General features: G+C 40.1%; 1 protein-coding gene across 3 annotated transcripts in view; it reads left to right on the forward strand.

Moving 5' to 3' along the window:
• The window catches only part of FARS2 (phenylalanyl-tRNA synthetase 2, mitochondrial), a 581,172-nt gene that overhangs the window by 128,381 nt on the left and 425,031 nt on the right, over positions 1-27,760 (forward strand). For all 3 annotated transcript variants that reach the window (XM_081086224.1, XM_081086225.1, XM_081086226.1), the window contains exon 2: positions 8,121-8,755. In XM_081086224.1, coding sequence (XP_080942350.1) covers positions 8,126-8,755 — 630 coding nt within the window. In that variant the 5' untranslated portion in view covers positions 8,121-8,125. The remainder of the gene's footprint in view (positions 1-8,120; positions 8,756-27,760) is intronic.

Consider the following 27,760-nt stretch of genomic DNA (forward strand, 5'->3'; position numbering starts at 1 on the left):
AGCTTCAGGGTTGGTGAACACCTGGAGGTGCTGCAAGAGTGGTATGCCCAGAAAGGGTATGGAAGCTCCATACCCTCCCAAATACCTGTCCTAAGCATCTCTTTTATCTAGTTGTTCTTGAATTGTATCTTTTTGTAATAAACTAGTAACATAGTAAGTAAAATGTTTTCCTGAGTTGTGTGGGCCACTTTAGCAAATTAATTGAGCCAAGGAGGGGGAACCTCTGATTTATAGCCAGTCATCACCTGGACTTGTGATTGGCATCTGAAGGAGGAAGAGAGGACAGTCTCCTGGACTAAGCCCTTAACCTGTGGATTCCCAATCTGCTGTCTTTAGGTAGATGGTGCAGAATTGAATTAAATTTTAGGTCATCTATCTGGTGTCTGCTGATAATTGCTTGGTGGTGTTAGAAAACACATATCAGAGCTGGTGAAAAATTCCCATAAAAGCATGGTAGTGAAAAATGTGTCAACAATTAACTCCTGACCTTCAACAGTGAGTGTATAGTGATAACAGTAAGCAAGGGTGACTCAATCGAGGAGAACCTACTTAGACAAAAACCCATGTTAAAGAGACAGCAGGCAGCAGCAAGCCAGGTATAAGTGCTGCCAAGATTTGAGAATAACGTTTCAGGCCCATCGTTAGGTGTCCAGAGTGAAACTGATTATTACCAGATGTATAACAATACTACCTTACTTTTCTGAGATCCTCTGGCAGCCCTCTACAATGAGTTGCATATGTAGCATAGATTTTAGCTTAGTTCAACTTAATTTGAACTAAGTTTTATTTCCTTAGAAATAAGGAAAAAAATTTAAAATACAATGTAAAATTTTAATTTTTACATGTGTTTGAACTTCATTAAGGTGTATAATTGATAAACATTGAAAAACAATGGGTATAGGATCTGATAATTATCAATTTCCTAGAAAATGTGACTATCTTGGGAAAATTATTGAGTGATTGGCATTATATTTAGTATAGTTGATTTATAGCTAGGGCAATAAAATTGGAAAGGCAAAGAAATTTTTTATATGCCAAGCATTCCACCTTTATTGTTATATAAAACTAGAGGCCTGGTGCAAGAGATGCATGAACACCTGCTGTGAGTCCCTCAGCCCGGCCTGTGTCCTCTTGCAATCTGGGACCCCTTGGGGGATGTCGAGCCTAAACTGGCAGTCGGACATCCCTCTCGCAATCTGGGATACTGCATGTACCAGTGACCATACTTTCCATAGAGGTGAAAGGCATCTTGCTTTTGTATGGGCAGCTACATTTTTTTTGCCCTGATTATAAAAAGTAGTACATAACATGATCCTTCTGAGCAGTAGTATCATTTTCCTCATCTTATGGGTAGAAAAACTGAAACAGAGAAGTTAAGTAATTGGCTTTGTCACACAGTTATAAGTGTAAGAATCAGGGCTGACCACAAAATGTGCAAGCCAGAGTCCATGCATGTCATCGCTTCATCATCCTGTTTTTTCAGTGTTAGAGTAGCCTTGCCAGGTTTTAATTTGTAAATCTAAAAGACTGTTCCCAATATATAGGGTAGGGTCCCTAAGCCTGGCCAGTGATCAGGGCCATCTATGGGGCAACCAGCAGGCGGGGTGATCGGGGGGACCCCTCACTGGCACCCGGCCCCCCATCGCCGCTGTCCGTCGCCTCCCTCTTGGGGGCAGACACTCAACGGTAGGGGGTAGCTCCTTCATTGAGTATCTGCCCCCTGGTGGTCAATGCGCATCATAGCAACTGGTTCTGCTGTTCGGTCAATTTGCATTATTAGGGTTTATTATATAGGATAATTATTTAGCTCCTCACTGAATACAATTAAACTAGCTACAGCAATGTATATTTATACTGGCATTTATTCTTGATGTAATTATAAGTGTGTTTAATACAGACTATAAAATTGACTAGAGCTCAACTGGGCAGATAATTTTTAAGTAACTTTTTCTTATAACAATAACTCAATTATTTTAAAATAAAAGTTTAATTTAAAATGTAATAGATATCTATTTTTAAATATATAAAGGTATAAAATAGAAAATAAAGACCAGGGATAATAGCTATTAAATCTTACATAGTTCTTCCTAGGGTTTCTGAATATAGTATGCATGTATTTATAGGTAGATATATACTTATATAGTAAAGATCATGTCATACATACTAATTTTATATACTATTTATTGCTTTATAAGTATACAGTTATAGTATTAAAACTCTTTGCAATCACACGTGATGAATGCATACTTTTTTATGGTTCTATAATTTACTTAATCATTCCTTTGTTAGGAATGTTTGTGTTATTTGTGATTTCTTTCTATTATAAGTCATACTGTAATGAAACTTCCTGTGTTTAACTTCTTTCTTCTTTTACGTAATTTTTTTGTGATAAATTCCTAGAAGGGTAATTACCCTGTCAAAGGGTATGAACAGTTTTAAGTCTCTTGATAGTGCTGAATTGCTTTCTAGAAAGGTTGCACCAGTAACACTCCCATCAGTAATATAAGGAACTGTCTCTTACCTTGCTCTTTTATGAATAAACTAGCAGTCCAGTGCATGAATTCGTGCACCTTGAAAGGAACTGAGCCATGAGGCTGAGATGGGCACAGGGGTGGGTCTCGGTCCCCTGTCCCCTGTCTGCCAGCAGCCCCGCTCCCGCCACTGCCGCTCCCATGCGCTGATGGCACGGAACGATTGGAGCTGGTGCCAGCAGCGGGTGCGAGCAGGGCTGGCACTGTCAGCAGGTGCAAGCGGTGACTGCTGCCCTGATTGCCCCTAAGGTGGAGAAGACCTCAGGGGAGATAGGGCCGGCAGCCAATGCTTGCACCCGCTGACTGGTGCTGGGCACCAGCAGTGGGTGCAAGCAGCAGCTCTGGCGCTGGCAGTGGGTGTGAGGGGGGCTGGTGCTGGCAGCAGGTGCAAGTGCTGGGTGGGACGGCGGTGCGCGGGAGCAAAGAATTTTCAGTAACTACCAGTGGCTCGCCCCGATGACAGCGACCATTGCTCTGCCTTGGTCTGGTGCCCCCGCTCACCTGCTCCCCTATCCCGCTGCAGCCAACGCCCACCATGTTCTGCGCTCTGCCACCTGCTGCTGATGCCTGTCATGTTCTGCATGTGCTCCCTGGTGGTCAGCACACGTCATAGCGACCGGTTGTTTAGTTGTTCTGCCGTTTGGTCTATTTGCATAATAGGGTTATATATATGTGTGTGTGTGTGTGTGTGTGTGTGTGTATATATATGTATATATATATACCTGCTTATATATATATATGTGTGTGTGTGTGTGTGTGTGTGTGTATATATATGTATATATATATACCTGCTTATATATATATATGTGTGTGTGTGTGTGTGTGTGTGTGTGTGTGTATATATATATATGTATATATATGTATATATGTGTGTATATATATATATACATATATATGCATATATATATATATGGAAGTTAATGGAAGTTGGCTATTTCCTCCCCATTACATGTAAAATGTGTAAATTGTTTGTTGACTGAGTCAAGTTTAAATTTTTTGGTAGAAACTGTTTATAAGTACTGCATCTGGAGGTTAATGGAGTGTGCCTGATCTTTTCTAAGGTTGTGTCTATATGTGGGTCATGTTTGCTTACCATCGCCCTTTCAAGTAAGCTAATTGCACTTAAGAGAAATTACCAGAGTCATAGAGTCTATTCGCTGCTTTGTTTCTCCTTTACACACAAGACTGAGGAAGGTCTAAAGGAAAGACTTTTTAAACATTTAGAAAATGTATTCTGACAAACATTTAGTTGTTGTTTTACTAGTTCTAGTCATTGTGGTATATATAATCTCAGGAATTAGTTTTGATTGTTTGGGGTATACCTATTTTTCTTATATGAAAGTCTAGATCTGCCCTGTCTAATATGGTAGCGCCTAGTCACATGTAGCAAATTAAATTAAAATTAAGTAAAATTAAATACAATTAAAATTTAGTCCCTCAATTGGGCAATAAGTTAAATGCATTAAGAACAGGATAAAGTTTAATCCTTGTACTATGAGGTAGGTATTACTATCTTTATTTTATATAGGAGAAACTTGAGGGCCAGAAAGGTCAATTAATGTGTTCAAGGATAATACACGGAGCCTAACTGGCTGGCTTTGCATCACATCCACGTGGATGTTTCTGCTAAGTGTGATCTTTTGCTCATCTGTTGTATCAGTTCTTCTCACTACTGGTCTCACTGTCTCTTCTCTACCAGTGTTACAACATTTAGTATCCACATTTGTACTATTATAACTTTTAGTGGCTCTATAATCTACTACATATGTTTGTGAGTAGGAAGATATGCTTAATAGTGTGGAGAACTTTTTAGAGGACTATACTTGATAATACTGCATTAATAAAGGATATTTACTAAGAGAGTAGATTTCAGGCACTCTCATTAGACACACACACAAAAGGTAACTATAAAGCTAAAACAGGGCTCAGCAAACCTTTTCTGTGAAGAACAAGATCATAAATATTTTAGGCCTGTGGGCTATGCTGTCTGTGGCAACTATTCAGCTCTCACTCTGTGGTGGAAAAGCCCTTACAGACAATACGTAAACAAATGGGCATGGCTAGGTTCCAACAAAATTTTATTTACAAAACAGGATGTTTCGGGTCCTGAGTTAAATGGTATTTAATTTCTATCATCTAAGCTAATGTGTTTTATTTGATTTATTCATTTATGTATTTAAAGTGCATTGATGTATAAAATACATTGCTTAGATAAGGGAAGCTAGGATAGATAATTTAAAAGATGTAATTTGAATTTAATGGCCTTGGGTATGTGGGCCTGTTTTCATTGAGAAGTACTTGAATTACCCAGAGTTTTTAACTTTGTCCATGGGTAGGTGTATGAGATTTTTCAAGTTACAAGATCTATTTGATTTTTTTTTTTTTTTTTTTTTTTTTGTCAAATGGTAAGAATAACACTTAACAGAGCTGTTGAAAGAATGGCATGGAAGACCATTTTACTAGTAGAAGATAGCTGGTGGTGCTGGTATTGTCTTCTTGGGTCTCCTGTATTTTCCAGATAAACTAGTTTTTATACAGAAACTTGACCAAGGCAAAAAGAAAGGAATTTACTTTTCAGATGGAAGTGGGAAAGCTATCATATCATTATTTTCTCTCTGTAAAAGATGATAATATAAAAAAATCCAATTATTTTGGGTGGGGAGAAATGGCAGTAGAGGAATATATGCAGGGGCTGAGTGGGTAGATAAAACGTCTGAAAATGAGGACAAGAAAATGAAACTTTCTTCAACAGTGGAGAGGTAGGGTGAAGAGAAGAAAGAAAGAACTTAGGGATGGGACGCATCTATGGGAGCAGAACCTAGAAGTAGGTTTGGATGTGTGAGGAGCTAGGAACTGAGAAGGAAGGGGAAGTCAGTAATCCTAATATATTAAAGGCCAGAGTTGTAACGACCAATCACGACAGAAGGCTGACCAACCTGGAAGTCCTTCAGTCAGAGCTGGGTTGCTGTGGCAACCCAGCATTGACTGGCCCACCGCAGCCTGGCAACTCAGCACTGACTGCCCTGGGGGCTGAGACCCAGAGAGAGAGGCAGGGTCTGATCCACAGCCTCAGTGGCAGTTGTTGATCAGTACTTGCCTCTCTCTTTCTCTTCCTCTTTCTTTCTGAGCTTCCCCAGCAACTGGGCTTTTCTTTCTCTCATGGCCTCCATGGGGGCTGCTGTTCAGCCCTGCCTCTCTGATCAGACCCAGAGATAGGCCCGGAGATGCTGACTGACATAGGAACTGACCAATCAGAACCAAATGGGGGTGCTGTGACGAACCAATGGCTGCCTAGGAGGTGGAGCTTGTGACGCTGACTGGCATAGACACCAACCAATCAGAACCAAATCTGGGTGTTGTGGAGAGCCAATGGCTGCCTAGGAGGCAGAGCTTCTGACGCTGCCTCCCTGCAGGGGAGGGCAGTTGGGGGTGAGATCAGGCCAGCAGGGCAGGGCAGTTGGGGGTAACAAGGCCAGGAGGGGAGGGCAGTTGGGGACGAGATCAGGCCGGCAGGGGAGGGCAGTTGGGAGTGATCAGGCAGGCAGGCAGGTGAGCAGTTAGGAGCCAGTGATCCCAGATTGCAAGAGGGATGTCTGACTGCCGGTTTAGAACAGGGATCGGGCCTAAACTGGCAGTTGGACATCCCACAAGGGTTACCCAATTGGAGAGGATGCAGGCTGGGCTGAGGGAACCCCCCCTTCCCCCGTGCATGAATATTGTGCACCGGGCCTCTAGTATATGAATAAGTACATCAAAAAATACCTTTTCCAGAAGATTAGTGAACTTTGTGTAACAGCATTTGCCTTTGGAAGAAATACTTTCTTGTGTCTCGGCAAGGATCCTGAACTGGGTAGCTAACAACAGTCTGACTGCTAACATGTATAAGGTGTGGCACATGCATATTTAAAATTCCTATCTTCTGCATTGACAAGCCACTGAGCACTAGAGATGGGAAGACCCATTTCCATTGAAGCTGAGCCAAAAACACTTTTTGAAACAATCCTGATAAAATAGTGACATAAATGCAAAAATCCAGAGAGAGTTCCTGGATTTCTTTGAAACCTCCTCATATGACAGCAGTGTCAGACAGAGATGCTATGCACAGCTTCTAATATTATTTGGAGCTAGATATTCTAAGTTCCATTTTTGAATTGGATGAACTGTGCTGCCTGGGTCCATACTAGATATGCTTTTTATGGTCACTTGGAGTAATATAAATCTCTCCCAATGCAGCTTAATATCCAGAAGTTATGTATTTTCTTGGTATGATTGTAAGGCCCTTGATATAAAATAACCACATAGTTATATGCTTTAAAGTAGCCCAATAGGTAAAAATTCCAAAATGTAGAAGATGGATTTGGGTGATATAAGTCTGTGGTACATTTTTTATGCACATAGGGATATCACGTCTAAAGATTTTTATAACTGAGATCCCTGAGTCAATTTAAAACTTGCTTCTGTACCACTGGGGATAGAAAGCTCTGTTAAATGGTTCAGAATCCTTTCATGTTGTCTTTTCTCTCTGAGTACCTTGGGGTTTGGTCAGCTGTGGCTGGGTCTTTGTCACCTCCTCTGTGACATGATTGGCCTACATTAGATGACCGCTGGGTGACTTTCACCTCCAAAATTCGGTGCTCTTACTAAATTCTAGGCATTTTTTTAAAAAAGATCTGGTCAATACTCTTTCTGGCTGCTCTGAATCCTTCTCAAGTAAGTTTATTCCTGCTTCTGGCTTATTGTGGGTGCATATTTGAAACTTGCTTCTTTACAAAACAAAAATGTAATCGATGGGTTGCTGCAATGGTATTGTTTAAATGACATGACCAGATGTGACAATAAGAACGATTTGCATTTATAAAAATAATTTCAGCTGTACCTCAGTATAGTCTATCACTTGGTGTGATTTTCCTTGTTTTTCATTTTTATTTTTAAAAACATTAAAAATAACCACCACCTACAGTGGTATATTTTATTTGAAATGTCAAAAATGTTTTTAATATCATTTTGTAATATATTGAAAAAATCTAGAAGTCATGCTCTGTCTCAGGTAAGTAGAACTTTGTAGTTATGAGGGAGAAAGGCAGAAATGTGCAGGATGGCTGTTATGTCTTCTGCTGTACTTCAGTGGTGTATATGTAATCATGTGCTTTCTTTAATGTGAGACTCTTGTAGGGTTCAACTAAGTTCTGTCTTTTAGATGATCTATCTGAAGTTTATTGGTTCTAGATTGTAGTCAAAATAAAAGAAATTTGTCACATTTAAAGTCTGGATTCAGCCCAACTGGTTCAGAACATGACATGATGTGATAATGGAAATTTTCTTTATCCCAAGGATCTAAATGGCAAGAGGTGGACATCTAGAGATTAGGGATCTAAAAGTGATGTTCAAGATTCTTGTGATTTAGAGCAGTCAATATTAAGCCTCTGTTGGCAGATTTTCTTAGCTGGATCTTCAGTCTGCGTGGAGGAGGTAGTGCAGGGAACCAAGATGTCGGTGAGACAGTGGGGGAGCTTATGGGAAACATGAAAGACTCATTTACTTTCCTCAGAGTGAATCTTAACTTGTGCTTTGTATGTGTGTTCTTTCCAGAATCCATGAAAGAAGTTTCCACAATGGTTTGTTCAGCTCTCAGAAGAGTTGCCCACGTGCGTGTCTACCTGGTGAGGACGGCAAGTAGTGTCTCCAGAGGCCACCAGCATCCGGCCTTGGGCTCAAGGCCTGCTACTTCAGAGTCTGCTGCCCGAGGAGCTCTAGGTGGTGTGGTGGAGCTGTTGGGCCAGTCCTACCCTCAGGATGACTACAGCAATCTCTCCCAGAAAGTCCTCTCCAGAGTTGGCAGAAATCTGCACAACCAGCAGCATCACCCTCTTTGGTTGATCAAGGAGAGGGTGAAGGAGCACTTCTACAAGCAATATGTGGGCCGCTTTGGGACTCCGCTGTTCTCAGTCTATGACAACTTTTCTCCGGTGGTCACGACCTGGCAGAACTTTGACAGCTTGCTCATCCCAGCTGATCACCCCAGCAGGAAGAAGGGAGACAACTATTACCTGAATCGGACTCACATGCTCCGAGCGCACACCTCTGCGCACCAGTGGGACCTGTTGCATGCTGGGCTGGATGCCTTCCTGGTGGTGGGTGATGTTTACAGGCGTGACCAGATCGACTCCCAGCATTACCCAGTTTTCCACCAGTTGGAGGCCGTGCGGCTCTTCTCCAAGCACCAGGTGAGTCTTGAGAGTTTTCATGGTTGAAAGCATGCATAGTCTTGTTGAGGTCACTACAGTTTATCGCAATGAAACCAGAACAGTTGTTCTTTGCAATTGTGAATCACCCAACCTTGATGAAATCCTTTGTATAGGCTGGGCCTCAACATTTTTTGACTGGCTTGTTGTGTAACTACAGATATTGGTAGGCTTTTGTTTTCTCTTGTCTGTCCTTTTCCTTTCAATACTGATCTGCTTTTCTCTGAGTTTCTTCTAAAGAATGAGTAGTCAGTGGCTCAGATTTACTCTCAATCCAAGGTGGGTAAACATGCAGCACTGAAACCTGTTGTAAACTTATGCTACTTTAATACATTTCTTATCCTACCGTAGAGGGGACTGGCAATTTATTGGTTTAGATTGTAAACTGTTCTTGTTCCCATGTTCTTTCCTTAACCTCCCCTGCTTTACAATTGTGGACGCTTTACATTGTTTTCTTTGTGAGATGTCTTAATTGTTGCTACTCTTGAAGTATATGTTTGGATGCATTGAGCTGTTTTGATGAGAAAATTTGATACTCTTTTTTTTTTCTTTTAATATATTTTTATTGATTTCAGAGAAGAAGAAAGAGAGATAGAAACATCAATGATGAGAATCATTGATCAGCTGCCTCCTGCACGCCCCCTACTGGGGATTGAGCCCGCAACCCTGGCATGTGCCCCTGGGACTCTTCAGTTGGCAGGCCAATGCTGTATCCACTGAGCCAAACCAGCCAGGGCAGAAAATCTGATATTCTGATCATTCTCAAAAGACCCAACTTATTTCAGCTATTAGCATATATCTTAATGTATTGTGTGTATTGTATACATCTTCCTTTCTTTTTTTCTCCTTTTTTTTTTGCAATTTATGAAAATCCCTAAAAGCTTGAGTCTATTTCCTAAAAATCTGCAATACTATTTGTCTTTTATTCATATATTTTTAAACCATCTGTTTTTCTTAAGAAACAAATGGAATTAAATGAGACACAGGAAATATTTTTATTACTACCTTAGCACTTCTTCCAAACACATTAATTGAAACAAGAGGAATAATTATTTTCATAAAACTCCCTCTTGCCCACACAAGCTAAATGGGTTGTTGGATATGAAAAGGAATAATGTAAGACCCTTAGGCTAATAGTGACCATTGCTCTGTTGTATTAAGCATCATGTTGTAGGACACAGCTGTTTGCTTCAGGATGTGCAATTTCATGTGAATCTCTGCTAATATGACAACAGGTTACTTTTACTAGTATACAAAAAGGCTATCCAAGCTTGGTCTCAGAGCCCCTTGATTAACATTCTTACTGCTTAGAATTGCTGCTTTCTAAGTTAGGAATAATAACTATTTTTTAAAAATATGCTTTATTGATTTTTTACTGAGAGGAAGGGAGAGGGATAGAGAGTTAGAAACATCCATGTGAGAGAAATATCAATCAGCTGCCTCCTGCACACCCCCTACTGGGGATGTGCCCATAACCAAGGTACATGCCCTTGACGGGAATCAAACCTGGGACCCTTCAGTCCACAGGCCGACGCTCTGTCCACTGAGCCAAACTGGTGAGGGCAGGAATAATAACTATTAATAAGGATATAGATTTATTATGAAATGAAAAGGAAATTAACAAAGACAGATCAAAATCTGGGAAATACGATCAAGTGATAGAACATCACCTATAATTAATGCGCTAGAGGAGATGTGATGCCAGTAATATGATGTCTAAGTCACGGCCATGGGCAGGTACTCAGCCAAGCCTACCTCATTAGAGAAATAAAAAAGGGGAGTGCTCTGATTTGTAAGCCTGCAGGCCGTGCAAGTGACAGTGGAAGCTGCAGGACTTACACTAGCATTTTAATGGGGGAAAAATCAAGGCTGCTTTAGAAGGTGGGAAATAGGAAGAGTAGTAGGAAGCTAATTCTTATCTTGTGCCACATTTGTTTTGGGTCCAGTCCAACTTAGTGGGTAGTCGGCATGGCTAAGGTAACCTGATGCTACTGTGCATTCTGTCTTATAGTTTAAAAAAACACACACTCATATATATGTATGTATCTAAGTTATACTTTAATAAAGTACTTCCATGTTCATTGTTTCGTTTACTCTTGTTAATAATAACCTTGTGAGATAGATTATTTCCACTTCAACTACGAGGAATCTGAAATTCTGGAAAATTCAATGACTTGCCCAAGGTTACCCAACCCATTGGTTGCAGAGCTAAAACTTAACTCAGTTCATTGCCCATTCTACTGTATTCTGTTGCTTTTTATGGAGCTGCTTTGTGAACGGGACCTGCTTATGACCTAAGTAATGCTTCAGATCCAAGAATGGTGTGGGGGAGAGAGGGGTGGTGGTTTTTTAATTCCTGGCCATAACGAAAGTGTTGGTTCTAAGTCTGACCTAACCTTATTAGATAGAAAACTTTATTACATAGAAATTTGGTAGACCCCATTTAAATCATATGACCACAGTTAACATTAATAAAGCAAAATGGATAGGATATAGTTTAAAATGTACTTGCAGTATATTTAGTTTTTGTCTCAGGAGGCAGCATGGACGGCCTAGTGGTTAAAATTTACACGTGGCCCTGACCGGTTTGGCTCAGTGGATAGAGTGTTGGCCTGGGGACTGAAGGGTCCTGGGTTCGATTCCGGTCAAGGGCATGTACCTTGGTTGCGGGCACATCCCCAGTAGGGGTGTGCAGGCGGCAGCTGATTGATGTTTCTCTCTCATCGATGTTTCTAACTCTCTATCTCTCTCCCTTCCTCTCTGTAAAAAAAATCAATAAAATATATTTAAAAAAAAATTGACTTGCAGTATATTTAATTTTAAATATATTTATCTAAAACTTTTAAAAACTCTATAAGGTAATGAATTAAGTGTTCAATTTAAGATGCTAAAAGCAAGCAGCACTGTTCTAAAAAAGCACAAGTGAGGTGGGCTGTAAAAGTTTAATAATCCCAAATCTTACAAAACAGATGTAGCCTCTGGAATAGCAGAACCCCAACCACAGGCAAAATCTATCAGACAACTGGGTGACAAGGTCTTCCTAGGATCTTTTCTTTTCTTTCTCTCTATTTTTTTTAATCGTTACCTGACAGAGAGAGAGCATGGGAGAGAGAGAGAATGAAACACTGATGTGAGAGATAAACATCAATTAGTTGCCTTTTGCACACACCTGGATTAGAAATCGAATCCACAGCCTGGGTTTGTGTCCTGACTGCGAGTTGAACCTGCGACCTTTCTGTATACAAGACAATGCTCCAACCAACTGAGCCACCCGACCAGAGCTTCCTATGGTCTTCCCAAATGGGTGGGAACTCACAACTGACAGCTGGAAGATCTGCCTTGTGTCAGAAACTGAGGTAGCAGAGGAAAGCAGTGGGCCTGGGAAGAGGAGAGCTTCCTTAGAGTTTCTCAGGGAACAAACTTTGGACAGCCAAATTTACTAGAGGCTTTGACATTAACTACTAGTAATAAAGTGTTCACTGATGACCATTAACTCACAGAAAGTGGGGCAGCCAGATTTACATCTCTGGATAGAAAAATAGAATGCTAATTGTAAAGTCTTGCCAGGAAATTTAGAATTCAATCTGATTAAAATTTAGATCTAACTACCAAATTTATAGGAAGTATAGAGGACAAAGAAACATGTTAAACTACACCATGGAAATGTAATAAAGCAAAATCCAGCCTTTGGCAAATTTTATAGCACTGCTAACCAAGAGGTGATCTGCACAATGAAATAAATAGAAGAATCGAAAGTAAGCACTTAAAAATGTGTAAGCAATGTTTAGTGTTTAGAAATGTTTAAGCCAACATACTTAAGCATATTATTAATGGGTTTCTTTTGTTGAATAGCATATGAACTGGTCCAGGTATTCTTAATGCTCCTGATAAGTTGCATGTGCTCAGTCTGTTTAGTAGAACTAGTATGTGCAGTAGGACCTGTATCAGTTCAAGCTAGACTGGAAATCTAAAACTGTCCCTTCATCATAGTTTGAGAAGCACTGCTCTACAGGATAAATGATTCCATTGCTTCAAATAAATTGTAAAAAAACCCAAAAGTATGGACAGAATCACCATGTGTAGATCCCACCAAATAAGACATCTTTAAAGAAAAAAAAATTGAGACCATTGGAAATTGAACACTAAGTGAATATTTGAATTTAAGTAGTTCTTTTTTTTCATTTTCATTTTTAAAGGTCTGATAATGGTATTTTATTTTTATAAAGTCACTTTATTTTAGAGATACATATTGAACTACCTGTGAATGTAATATTCAGATGTCTGGAGTTTTCAAAATAATATGGAAATAGGCATTTGGGGATGAGGTTGGTCATGAATTATTAATTATTGAATCTGGGTGTTAGGTACATGAGGAATCATTATCCTTTCTATTTTTGCATCTGTTTGAAAATTTCCTAGTAAAGGGCCAAAGAAAAGGATTGAAGGAAAACATTGGGATCAGTTAGTCAAAAAAAAAGTATGATGAATAGGAACTGGGCCCAGGAATGTAAGAAGGTATCAAACAGTCATGAGATGATCCATGGCTTCTTGGGGAGGATAACTATTAAGATTAAAAAGACAAAAACCAGGAGGCAGGAAATCTATATATATAAAAGCCCAGCGACCATTACAGGGAATGACCATTGGCTATGATGTGCACTGAGGCAGCCAACCAGCCTGATCCGGGGCCCAATCGGCACCCCCAAGCTGGCCCCACCTCCGATGTTCCCCCCCCCCCCCCCCCCCCCGCTGGTCACAGACAGGGAACATGTGGCTGAGCTGTAGGCAACCCTTCTGAGGGGAGATGCACGCCAGGTATACAGAAGATATACAGAAGACGCCCAGTGAGGAGTCCACATGGGTTGTGTTGGCACCTTCATGCTGTCTCCCCACCACCACAATACCGAAGGAAGCTTGATTCAGGAACCCCATGCTGCCCACCCACACGGAGAAACAGCGTGTGATAAGCATCATGTCCCACAGACGCCTGAATCCGCCTCAAGAGGAAGATGCTGCAGACCTAGAGAGGGAAGATAGGGACTGAGACAGATGCTCTGGGAAAGCAGGGCCGCGATTGCCTTGTTCTGCCTTTGCTGCCCGACCCTGCTCCCCAGCCCCCTCCCTGTGTGAAGCGCCTGCATCGCAGCCCTTGGATGGAGGCCTGAGAGTGAGTGAAGAACTGTGGCTGTGCCTGTGGCTGCGCTCGGCCTCCTGCCCTCATGGATAAGTAGGAAACATTTATGTGCCAGAATCTAAAACCCTCTTTATCGGTAATAGCCCAAATAATGCAAGACTCACATGTGTTTCTAAACAGGACTCTGGCTGCATGTGAACCCAGATCGAAGGTGTGTGCTCCACTGAGGAGGCTGCAAAGGCTGCTATTTTCTCGAACACAAGTAACCTGGTGAAGTTTAAAGGGAAAAGGAGATAAAAAATAAAACAAAATAGCAACAAGCTCTGAAGCTGCTGCCGATGCTGTCAAATCCTCCTTGTGGTGGTGATGTCAGAGCCTGTCTTCCTTTCCCCGGGCTCAGACAGTGGCGCTGCTGACACCTGCCGGGTCGCCTGGCACTGACCTCATCTACGCAGCTACTTTCAACCTCCCATCAGCTCCTGGAGGCAGCTGGGCTTGGGGAATAGAGGGTTCAGTGTTAAAGCAACCCTGTTGGTGTAGCACAGACACACGTGGGCTTTTTGATGAGAGAGAACCCATAACATCCCTTCACGAACATGTTTTTAGCTGTTCTGAGATCACGCTCCCAGCCTTGGTGACTCTCAAATAGGCCTCAGTGATTCCACTCACCCAGTGCAAAGACTGACTTGGATTTCACGGAGACCGAACCCTCAGCCCCCAGAGCAGCTGTGCCCTTTCAAAAGGAAGGTCACCCTGGCTGCAGGTCCTTGCTCTTCATCACTTTGAATATTTCTTGCCACGTCCTTCTCTACCCAGCAAAGCTCATTTAGAATTGAAGGCCAGATAAAGAGTTTCACGGACAAGAAAAAAATAAAGGAGTTCATCACCCTGATTAGGGGCAGGGCCAGCTGGCCAACCTTCCGCGTCCCCTCCCTTCAGCCTGCCTGGCCTGATTGGCCCCAATCAGGGCTGCCAGCTGGACCCCACCCGTCCACAAATTCGTGCACTGGGCCTCTAGTATTAAGCATAAGAGCATACAACTGCATGCATTAGAAAGCAGAACCCAATTAAATCTAGAATTAATAGCCTCTCTTCCATCAGTCTGAGCTGATTTTACATTTGAATTTTGACAAAATCTGAAAGACTTGTACAGTCTGTTTCAGAGAATAGAAAAAGAAACCAGTCAAGTTCATTTTATGAGGCTAGTCATGTTAATATGCAAAGTAGGTAAAAAACAATTTTTTAAAAATATATTTTATTGATTTTTTACAGAGAGGAAGGGAGAGAGATAGAAAGTTAGAAACATCGATAAGAGAGAAACATCGATCAGCTGCCTCCTACACATCTCCTACTGGGGATATGCCCGCAACCCAGGTACATGCCCTTGACCGGAATCGCACCTGGGACCATTCAGTCTGCAGGCCGACGCTCTATCCACTGAGCCAAACCGGTTTCGGCGGTAAAAAACATTTTAAACTGATAAGAACAGATACTACACTTGATCTTAGCCAAAAGGCCGAGAAGCGATAAAAAAAAACATTTTAGAAGCTTCATCTTTGTGAACACAGATTCTTTTAAAGGTACAGATATATAATTATTAAATGAAATATTTGCAGAAATTTAATTCATTTGGTGTATTGTGCCCTAATATGTTAGGGCACAATAGCGGTATACCTGTATTATATCACTGGAGGCCCAGTGCATTAATTCGTGCACTGGTGTGATCCATGGCCTGGCCGGCGACTGGGGCCGATTGGGACTGTCTCCTGCCCTGATTGGGGCTCAGGGCTGATCAGGGCTGGCTGGCTGGCTGGGGTGAGGGGCCACAGGAGGTTGGTGGGGCCGATTGGGGCCAGCTGGCTGCAGGAGGTTGGCTGTGCGAGCATCTGCCCTCTCATGGTCAGTGCACGTCATAGCGACCAGTGGACTGGTCATTTGGTCGTTTGATCGCTTAGACTTTTACATATGTACCATAGATACTAATTGATAGAGGGAGATAAAGCATGTGATCTCCTTAATAGATGTAGAAGAGTAATTTGATGCCATTTAATGTTTTATGACATTAAAAAAGCATTTGATTACATTAATGGCTCATGACAAATCTGTTAGCAAACTGGGAATAGAAGGGAACTTCCTTAACATTATAAATTATTTTGTCAAACACCCACAAGCAAACATCATAATTTGTGGTGAAACATTATAAACAGTTCTATCAAAATTAGCAACATTTCAGCATTACTTGCCATCACTGTGTCTATTCATCATTCTGTGGGCAGTTGTAGTTTATGCAGTAAACCAAAAGAGAAATAGAAATTATTAGCATTGGAAAACATGAGATGAAGGTGCTTCATATGTAGATGATATGATGGTCTACCTAGAAAACTGAATAGAATATCCAGGTCAATTATTTGAACTAATAAGTTGTTGCGTATAAAGACAATATAAATATGTTTCTTAACCACAACTGATAACTCATTAGAAAATATAATAAAGATTTAATCCATAGTATCAACTAAGACTTTGATGTCTAATTGTTGCAGGTGTTCAATATCTTTATATATAAAATTATTAGATATTGTTAAAAGGCATAAATGAAGAAGAAAAAAAGGAGAGCTGTACCGAATATAGCAGTTTGCCTAAAGTCAATCTATAAATTTAAATTCAAGTGAAAATCTAGTAAAAATGTCCACTGGGTATTTTGGAGAAGTTGAAGGTCTGATCTGCAAATTCATAGGAAGGACAAGTTCATGGATAGCCAGAACCATTTTAAAGAGCACCCCAGTGCAAGGGGACATGCCTTCCCAGGCATCAAGAATATAATGCTCTTGTTATTTGTTATGCCCAGATTTCAAGATTCCCAAGGGCCCACCAGGGAGCCAGCAAGTCCGATGCAAAAGCAAAGAGTCCGTTATTTCAAGCTAGCTTGAGTTCCCTGTCCACCACACTCACCGACACAACGGCAAGCCAAGTGGCAGAGAGAGCGAAGCCTGATGGGACGAGGAGTTTTATAGGGGCGTGGAGTAAGGGTAGGAGAGGGGACTGTGGGCCCCGCCGAATGGCCAGGCGCGAGTTGGTGTCTCATTACACAGGATGTGGTCATATTGATGGCGTGCACTTCCCTTGATTATCATTGATTAGTCCAGAGAAATCCTGGGTGTGGCTAGCAGAGGCTTGGGGCTTCCAGGAAGAAGCCTTGCTGAGCACATGGCTCTGCCCAAAAATGGAGGACCCAGGGTAAGATGGAGGGCGTAGTCCTTGCCCTTTCATTATTAAGATAATTTAGTATTAGCACAAGTAGAGAACCCTGAAAGAACTCTACTTATATTTGGGAATTTATTATCTTATTATAAAATGGAAATGATGTTAAATAAATAGAGAGGTAAGGAATCTACATGAATTGCCGAAACAATTATCTATGTGGAAAAAATTGGTATCTAACACCAAATGCAAAATTCAGTTTTGGATATATTCACAATTCATTTGTGAAAAGGAAGTCTTTAAAAGTTAAAGAAGAAAAGAAACAGACTATCATTATCACTTTGGGGTTATAATAGAATATCTTAAGAAAAATCCTTAATGGGAGACATCCTTAATGAGAAAAAAAGTTGACTACCCTAAGGTAGTTCTGCCTAATAAAAGACTTCATTTATTAGGTTAAAAGACAAGCAATAGGCTTCATGGAAATATTTACTTTGCATATAACTAATAGAAGATTAGGGTTGATCAAATAAAAATGTCTTAGTATGAAAAGAAGAATCCAATAGGGAAAAAATGTCTGAAAATACCAAGTGTTGACCAATATGTGGAGCCATGGGAATGCTCTTAGGGAGCATAAAAATCCACACCTGAAATTCCATTCCCATGTATATATTCTTTGGATACATTCTTAAGTGCTTATTTTAGCAGATAGGTGAGAATGTTTCTAGGACTCTTAGTATTAGCCAAAATCTGGAACAACCCATGTTTCTACCAAGAGTAGAACAGATAAATAAATTGTGGTATATTTATACAATGTTATGTGAGTGCCGTATCTGTGAAAATGACTAAGCCTCAATTATATACATCAACGTGAATACATATAGAAAATACTATTAGGCAAAGAAAGTTACAGAAGCTTACACTGGATGATTGCATTTATATAAAGTTTAAAAAATGGGGAAAAATAACCATTGTATTATTTAGGGGTTCATGAATACGTGGAAAACTTAGGGAAAGCAAGGGAATAACTTAAAATTCAGTTACCTCCATGAAAAGCAGTAAGGCTGTTGTAATCAAGCATGAAGGGGCTGCAGAGTTTTTGGCATGGTTCTCTTTTCTGAAAATGGATATCGGTACTGAGCACACATGTATGTGCTTTTATTATTCTTGAACTATGGTATATTTATATACTTTTTATGAATGATTTATTGTATAGTTTTTTTAAAGAAAGAAAAATGAACAAAAAGCATTAACAGCCTATTGATGGAAGAGACACGTGATTAGCCAATAAATAAGGAACGGCTTTATCAGTGAACAAGAAAATGCAAATTAAAATGACCAGATATTATTCCAAACCCATTAGATTAGCAAAAATTAATAATCCTGACAATACCAAGTATCTAGAAGAACCGTAAATCTTATACCCTTCTAGTGGAGTGTATATAGTTGCCATCACTTTGTATAGGTATTTTGTGATTTCCAGTTTTTAAAAAAAATCGTATGCTCTATCATCTGGCATTCTTACATTTTTTTTTGTAAAAGAACAATGTACACCTGTACATTGAATACTTTATAGCACTAGAATACCTATGTCAACATGGATGAGGTTTTAATACAACATTGGGAGAAAAATAAATTGATATTAAAACTATATCTTTTTATAGATTTTCAAAATAACGCACACACACACACACACACACCCAACAATCACACAAACAGTATTTTTTTGTTAAATATGTAGGTAGGTGTGAAAAAATTACATGGTAATAATAAACACCAAAATCATGGCAGTTATTACCTGTGAGGTAAAGGAAGGGTGAGTGGTATCTGCAATCATCATTGTTTGCAAATGATGCAAAATGTTATGATTTTTTGGAGCATAGAAGGATTTTTGAGATAAAAAATTTTGAGAACCATCGTTCTATAGCTTCAAAATTAAAATTTTATGAAACGTTTATTGAGACATTTATTTTATAAAGAATAGCAGATTTCATGTTTGACAGACCTACCAGCAGAAGCCCATATAAATCATGTATTTATTTAATGTGATTTAAATATATTAATTAAAAAGTATGTACCTTCCTAGACCATTACTCAAAGAAGCTATATTTTTCTTTTGTCCCTGGCAATGCCTTGTCCTGTTTCACCAGCTGAGCTCTGCACAGTTTCTCCGAATGCACTGAAGGACTGTGTAGGAGGCAGCCTTTCTATAGTTTATTCTTTATTGCTGGCTGCAGTGTTTGTTTCCCTAATGTATCTTCATTCCCCGTTAATGACTTCCTCTGGGCCAGTTTATCCAATTCTTTCCTTATATATACAAAGATGCAAGCAATTCTTCCTCCTGAATTTAAGATTATTCATGATGAGCCTTTCTTTCTTTGCTCAGAAACAAAGGGGAATGTTTTTATAGAAAAGATGAGTGAAGGAGTAAGCTTTTGATGTAATGTTGACCACAACACATTACCAAAATACTACTTCATCAAGATGTTTGTGTCAAGTTTATATTTCATCCCATCCTCAGCCCCCTTTAAAAAAAAAAAAATCACTGCATTCACCATTCTTCCTGCAGGAGGGTGGTTTAAGAGGCTCTTCCCATAGGTGTGCTCCTTGCCTGTAATGACTCAGTCCTTGTGGCGTGGATAGCCTTCATTTTGAACAACCCTTTCGAGATCCTTTGTGATTCATCCTTATTAAAGAAACCACCCTCATTTATCATTTTCTAATGATATTTGATTTCTCTCCCACTTTCCAGATGGTTCATTAGAACCCTCCTGTTCTTAGGCATCTTTTCCAAGCTTCCCCACTGTTACTCTTTCAGTTTTGCCAAAGGTAGCCTCTTTATTCTTGCTTTCTGTCCCGAATCACTTTTCTGTCTTTCAGTAAATGACAGGGTTTTATTCTCCACCATGTGGTTATTGGGTTTCCTTAATAGCCTCATGCAGGGAGGCTTTATTGAAGAAATTTTTATTTGGCCTTGATAGATTATAGTCACCATGTTTTCCTAATCTCTTCTTTAAAATCTTTTATGAAAGATTTCCCCTGTTAAAGACACACTTGAAATGGCTTTAATTTTTAAAATTCGTTTTCTCTACTTAAATGTTTACTTAAGTATATCTCTTGACAGTGAACTGAAAGGCAACTGATCACAGCCAGGAGTCTACAATATATTGGATTTGAGTAATACCCTATTATTGGAGGACAAAGAGGGTTGGAGAACCATTTAAAGAGGCCAGTCTCTGTTTCCTGTGGCACAGCGTTTTTGCAGTTAATTAGTTCTTGCTTATGACAAGTTAGAATTAATAGCCTCTTAACATGAGAGCTTGTCACCGACCTATAACATTATTGCCTATAACCCTCATTGAACTTTCTGCACTTATTACCTTGAATTATCGGCTTGTGTATGTCTAGCATGGTATCTTCAACTGGTTATTCAGTTCCTTAAGGGTTGCACTCTACCTTCTTTGTGCCTCCTGTCTCTAACCCAGGGTCCTGCACAGAGTAGCACTTGGTAGATGTGGCATTTGGATGTCTCCCTTGCCATAGTCTTCCAGCTTACACTCTGTAAAAGATGGCAGCTAACATAGTGAACTGCATGACAGTTCCACCTGTCAGCTTTTCTGGATGGGCATTCCCAACTTGTTTTCATGCTCCAGCCTTCCAGAGAAGCAGATGTATCAGTCAGGGCTGGATTATAAGACACCACACAGGAACTCAATCAAGAATTATTAAGTACAAAACAAAGAATTGGGGTAATAAGGGATGGGTTAGTAAGAAGTAAAGAAAACTGCAGTGAGCCCTGGCTTGGTGGTAGTGGTGTCAATGCTGGTGGAAATGCCACACTCTGGCATTTGCTGGGAATCTGCTCTCTAGATTTCAGGTAAAGTGTTTTGGGGAGGTGTCTTACAGGAAGCACTCTGCTGTGTAACTGCCTAAGAAGAGTTCTTCGGGGGAAGCAGCTGGCCACTGTGGGAGCACCTGGGGAGCTGAGTGCTGCTGCTTACATTTCAGGGCACTTGGGATCCAGCAAGAATCCCTTTGTAATGTCTGTCCGGTGACCTCTACTGATAGAGCTTAACATTGTGCTAGATGGCAAAAGAAAAATATTTAAAGGCCCAACCCAGTTTTTACAGAGCAGTCTATGAAAGATTGATTTGTGACTCAGAGGCAGTGCATTGGCAACTGGCACAATCAACTTGTTCCCTTTTCTGAATATCTATAAGTTTTTAGGGAGATAGGTTGTCATTAACCCAATAAAGAGGTTGCTAGGGAAAGTCACATTTAGGAAGACAAAAACATTTTTTCTTGATTCTAATTTAAAAATTCTGAATATAATTTAGGTAGTGCATGTTATAGCATGGTAAGAAGCTAGGAAAATTCCAGGACCAGCAGAATAGGGAAACTAAGACAGTTAAACAGCAGTTTGCAGCCACCTGGTAAATCCTATCTTCCCTATACCAAGGACACTTAAGAATACATGGTTTGTAATTCTCCTCAACCAGAGAGTAAATAGCTCAAATCATCTTACTCAGGGAGACAGATAACAGAAATCCAATTAGTGCCATTTACCAACCACACCCAAGGACAGACAAATTAAGAGAATAAATCTCATTTTGGTACATCAGCATAAAGCTGATGAATATTCTATGTTCTGCCCCTAAGACCTCCCCTAAACACCCAGCCTTTAAAACTCCTGAAAATAAAGGTCTCATTACGCTTTCCCTCCAGAGAGCACGCCCTTGCCATTCCTTTCCTCCTCTCCTCCCCCCACAGGCACTATCTCCTAAACTCCAAGGGACCCTAAGAGATTCACAAAGAGGGGAGCAATGGGCGGTGGCAGCTTGTCCTGGGCTAACCCCCTGGACCTGTCTCCCTTTTCTCTGACTTCCCAGTGAGCCAAAGCAGCCCAGCCTAGGCTCTCCTGTTGCTTCTTCTATGTCTGTCCTTGTTTCACTGTCCTAAGTATATTTTTGACAGTGCAGATGCTCTCCAGTTATTGGCTCTCAGTGCATGTGGATAGAGGATATTTTGAAGGGTAAAAGCTTGTGTTCCTGAACCAGTACAGCATCCAGAGAAAAAACAGATGTATATGCTCTAATCTCATCCCTTTAAGGTCTCAGGAAAATTATTCCCATTTATATTCAACATTTGCAGTTGGAGGCCAAAAGGGTATCATTAGGTTTTACTGAATCCACATAATTATAGTCGCAATATTTTTTGTACTAGCTGAAGTGTGAAAGTAGCAAATATTTTCACAGTGACATGCTGCTTCGCAGTAGACTTCCCATCTTGCTAAAGACCACATTTCTTTACTGAAAGCTATTTGTATGGATTGAGTGGCATAATTTGCATTTTCAGCTTGGTAGGGTCACGTGCCATACTAATCGGAGTTTTCTTTCCTAGCGAGCCTCAAAATCAGATAGCAATCTATATGTGTAGATGCCTGAGTTTACTCTTAGACGGAAAAGATAACACTCCTGCTATTTGACTGATAGTGTGGCCTTTAACAGGCATTTTAGCTACCTGCTTTCTGAGGCTTTGTCCTTGACTTACTGTTTAATGTCATCTTCCTGACTCATCCTGGGGAGTTTTCTGTGAAATTGTAAACTTGTGAATATGAATGAATTTGAAAGGTAAGGTACAGTTTTCTTAAACTAATATGTCTCTAAACACTGATATTTTTCAGCTATATAGAGTCTTTATATAATGTATGTGATTGATAGCATTCATCATAGCAGTGATTTCTAATGTGTTTTTCTTTTACCATTTGAGAATCTACTGAGAGATTTGGAGACCCCTGCTCGCCCCACCACACACATCGCATTTTGAATAGTTTAAGGAATAGTATATGCTCTTTTGTATTAGATTACAAAATTAGAAGTCATTGTCAAGGACAGAGTTCAGTCTCCATGTAGGTAATTCCTAGTCTCAGTCTGTAGTAAATTGGAAAATGTATTCTTTATTCTCTTAGCAATTTTCTCTTGGATCACATTGGGAACTAAACTGGCTTATGTTTGGTTGTGAGTTACATAAAGAGCAGCATAATTTAGGGTTAAGTTGGCTATAAGAAGGCAGCGAGTGTGCCTACCTTGGAGATTACCAGATGTCAGCTACTGGGGTGATTTAAGGGTTGGGATCAAAGTCCAGAGCTAAGAGTCAGAGGCTGTCTAAGAACAGGAGGGTGAGTTGAATGTGTTTGGGGAAGTCAAGGGAACACTTTCTGCCGAAGTCTGAGAGCCTCTGTCCTGAGGCAGGGAACATTTCTGAGTAGTGACCGTTCCAGATTTAAGACATGGAAATAGTTATTCTATGTTTAGAAATGTCATAAGGCACAGAACTACCTGGAGGTGGGACTCAGGCACAGAGTTGGGTAGCATGGATCTTGAGGGAGCAGATCTTACCACACATACATTGAAAGGTGACTCTTGGAGGTATGTTTTGTGTTGGGGGTTTTGATAATTTGATTTGTGTATTGTTTAAGGTTTATGACCCAGGCTTAAACCAAAACAGAAGGATTTACATTAGACAAATGGAAAGAATAACTTCCTCACCATAAGAACCGTGAGAGACTTTTTACAAAGGGAATTTGGGCTACCTTCTCCAGGGTGATATTTCTTAATATTTTTAGGATGTGGACTCTTAGATAAGGTCAATGACTCTCCAGTTCAGTTGCCCCAACTCTTTCATCTATTTAGTGCAGAAAGAACTTTGTGATACCAATGATGTTTTATTTCTCAGGGAATTTGTAGTAGGACCATGTAGAATATATAACTATTTGCTTTGGGAATAGTGGTATAAGTGATTCTTATTTGAACTATAGTGTCTTAAATACAATTTTAAAATTAAGTTGTTAAATATTGATTCTATCATGTATCAGTATATACTATGGTGTTTATCAAGTGATCCACAAAAATTCATTCATAATGATACAACTGACATTGATTTATTGCTAAAAAGGCTCTATTAGGTATCCAACCTAGGATACCACTGAAGATCTACTGGTAGTTTTCTTCTTGTGAATTGTGGAGATTCCAACTTTTAAATTGTATATGAGGGTTATAGGAGCTTATTTGTGTTGTCCGTTTGTATTATTTAGGATTCTTTAGAAACAGAACAAGTAAGTGTGTATGTGTGTACACATATATATGATTTATGTAAAGAGACTTATTATAAGGAAGTGACTAACATGATTATGAAGGCTGAGAGGTCTAGAACAAGGAGAACTGAGCCAATGGTATAGTTTCAGTCCGAATCCAAAGGCCTGAGAGGCAGGAGAGCCAGTGTGGACTTCCAGTACGAATCCAAGTCTGAGCAAAAGACTGATGTCTCAGTTTGAGGGAAATAAAAACAAATACAAAATAAATATAAAATGTAATATAATGTATAAAAGAAAGCATAAAATAACAAATAGAAGGCAGAGGGGAAAATTCTTCTTACTCAGTCTTTTATTCTATTTAGGCCTTCAAAAGGTTGGGAGAGGCCCACTCAGATTGGGGAGTTCAATCAAATGTTAATCTCACCCAGAACCTCTCTCAGACACACTCAGAAGTAATGTTTAACCAAGTGTCTGGGCACCCTATGGCCCAGTCAGGTGGATGCATAAAATTATCCATTATCGCCCTGACCGGTTTGGCTCAGTGGATAGAGAGTCGGCCTGCGGACTGAAGGGTCCCGGGTTTGATTCCGGTCAAGGGCATGTACCTTGGTTGCGGGCACATCCCCAGTGGGGGGTGTGCAGAAGGCGGCTGGTTGATGTTTCTCTCTCTCATCGATGTTTCTAAGTCTCTATCCCTCTCCCTTCCTCTCAGTAAAAAATCAATAAAGTATATTTTAAAAAATTAACCATTACACTGTTCATGAGCAGCCACACGTTGTAGCGGAACACTGAGAGTCTCTCTTCAATTCTGATAGCTCCTTAATTTTGTTCAATGGATGCCACATTTTAGAAATTCCGAGTGAACCATTTAGTCAGTTACTGGGAAATAACCTTTATTTGTACATAAAAGTGTTTAAGTAAGGAATTATGCATTTCTTGCCCTACAGGATCAAACAACAGACTTGAACTTTGGGTTGATGGCTCTTGAGGCTGTCTGTGGGCCTAGGCATCATGTATGGAACATGTTTTTGATAGCAGTACTTCTTATTCTGGTAATAACATCATCTTCTAAGCTGTTGAGGAAGGAGTGAAACCCTGGCTCTGAATTTCACTCTCTGAGGACCTTAGAGAAATTATTTGACCACTTTGACCCTCAATTTCCTTAATTAAAACAAGGACATCTCCTGAATTGTGGTTAAAGAACCTAGCACAATGCCTTGTGAGTGGGAGATGCTCAGCAAAGGTTAACTCCCCTACCCAGACCCTTATATTTATCTTGAAAATAGTTGTCTGTCCTAATTCCTATTTGGTATAGATCTACCTGTGCATCATCAATATGAATCAGATATCTTGTGGGTCTTACTTTTTAGGTCTGTACTACTTTTTTTTTTTTTTTTTAAAGCCACTTCTGTCTTTTCTGTTGATTAGTTCATATTCTATCATCTTCCTTTAGAGTACGTGATAGCATTTAGATGGGTCTCAGTCCTGTTACATTTCATCCACTGGCACCATGAATGAGCCGTTTAAGTACCTGAAGAAAAAAAAAATGCAATCCCTTTCTCTCTGCTTTATCTGTCTTCATGGCCCAGGAAGAGGATGACAAGAGTTCGCAGTTTTAAAGTTGACAGAGGATGGATGAAGTTTTCTCCTTTAAATGGTGGTTGTCATGAGAACCAGTTCACACCAGGACAGGGTGTTTTTTATTGTTGCCATTGTTGCTTTTTGCCTGAACTCATCCAGATATTGAATCTTTCATGTAGTTTGTGCACAGCTTCATGTAACTTCCTTGCTTTGATGGATGTAAGTTTCTGATCTTTTCTCTGTATAGGCTAGATGTTGGCAGGATTTTAGTCTATTTCCTTCTTACATCAGTACTCCTAGGAGAACCCCAGTAGAAGAAAAGTGCTAAAAAATATACATGTTACAATATGTTAGAGATGAAAAAGCAAGTAAACCAACTGACCAGATTTTGGGGATCCACAGATCTTTGGGGCATGGGAGGAGGCAGAAATCACTGATACTCTACTGACTTTGCAGCTGAGTGCCGCTGGGCCTGCCAGGAAAACAGCCCTGAGGAGTCACATGGGCACCAACTAGCTATTCTGAGTATATTCTTGAGGGCATAGGATTCTGTCATTAAGCAAGCAACTCAGTAGCCTCTATGAGATACTCATCTTGAAAGTTTCTGTCCTGGAGGCTTCATGAGGGGAGATTTGGAAAGACCATGCTGTCTAGCAGGATCTGTTCCAGTTTGCAAATGAAGGTCTAGTGCAGGGTGGGGAAGGATGGGGGGACTCGGGAGTGGGGATAAGGGGTGGTTCCCTGGGAAAGCTTCTGAAACCTTTGGAATTTGTCCATTTCAGACTTGAGGCTCTTTTCTTTTGTAGCATCCTTGCCAGCCTGGCAGAAGTTGCCTTTCTACCACCAATGTTTTTTTGGTGTTTTTTTTTTTTTGTAACATCTTTCACCACAGAACATTGACTGTTTCAAATCTTCCCATTATTTCAGTGGCACAAAGTTCCTTGTGAGGAGAGGAAATAAGACAAACAGCAGGGGACAATAAAGTCTGCTTCTGCAGTGCAGAGCTTTGATGCATTCCCTCCCCTGTGCTAATCTCTGTAACTTGATTAATTGGCAGGTGGTGTTACAAAAATCCAGGGATGACAAAACTGATTCAATATCAATTAGCTAAAAAAGGAATGGACATCCCACAGAGACCTGAGGACAGAGTTGTATTTAACTGGGCCCTTTCAAACACAAGTCTTCTCAAATGATGAACAGTAGAAGATCTCAAGTAGGGCCAGTTGTTTAAAGAAATTAAAATCTGTGGAAATTAGCAGCTGAAATCCACTTGGATGAGTCTGTTATTCCCTTTAATATGCCTGTCTATTCATCTCACTAAGACATCCGATTCTTCCTCCAAAGTGATTTGAATACTTAATATTTGCTGAAATGCTTTAGTTGGATTTTAATAATGTAATTGAATTTTCTTGCTGCATTCAGGGGAAATGAAGGCTTGGGGATTTCTGTGGTAAGATATGTGAACGTGCTTATTTTTATAAGTGATTCTTACTTATTTCTCTCTCTTTGAACCAAGAATTAATAAACAGTGGGTCTGCAAATATATGAGGGCTGTATTCATCAGAGTTACAGGCTTTATCTGTCACTCTCCAAGTGACTGGCTTGTCCCTGGGGCTCAGATGTGATCTGCTTAGTGACAAGTTTTGGTTGAGTTGAATTGGATATAGATTGCCTTTGTGTTTAGATACCATGTGTTCTTAGAAACCTCATCCTAAACAGGATTATTGTAAAATAAGTTCCTAAGTGCTATTCCTTTTGTTTGCAAAAAAAGGAATTTTTTATCCCTGGGGTTAATAATAGAAGGCTTATCAAAGGATCTTTTTAATTAAATTTGTTTTTAAAATTGATTTCAGAGAGGAAGGGAGAGGGAGAGAGATGGAAACATCAGTGATGAGAGAGGATCATTGATCAGCTGCCTTCTGCACACCCCACACTGGGGATTGAGCCTGCAACCCAGGTATGTGCTCTGACCGGGAATTGA

The sequence above is a fragment of the Myotis nattereri genome (genome assembly GCF_964212035.1).
Source record: "Myotis nattereri genome assembly, chromosome: 3".
NCBI lineage: Eukaryota > Metazoa > Chordata > Mammalia > Chiroptera > Vespertilionidae > Myotis > Myotis nattereri.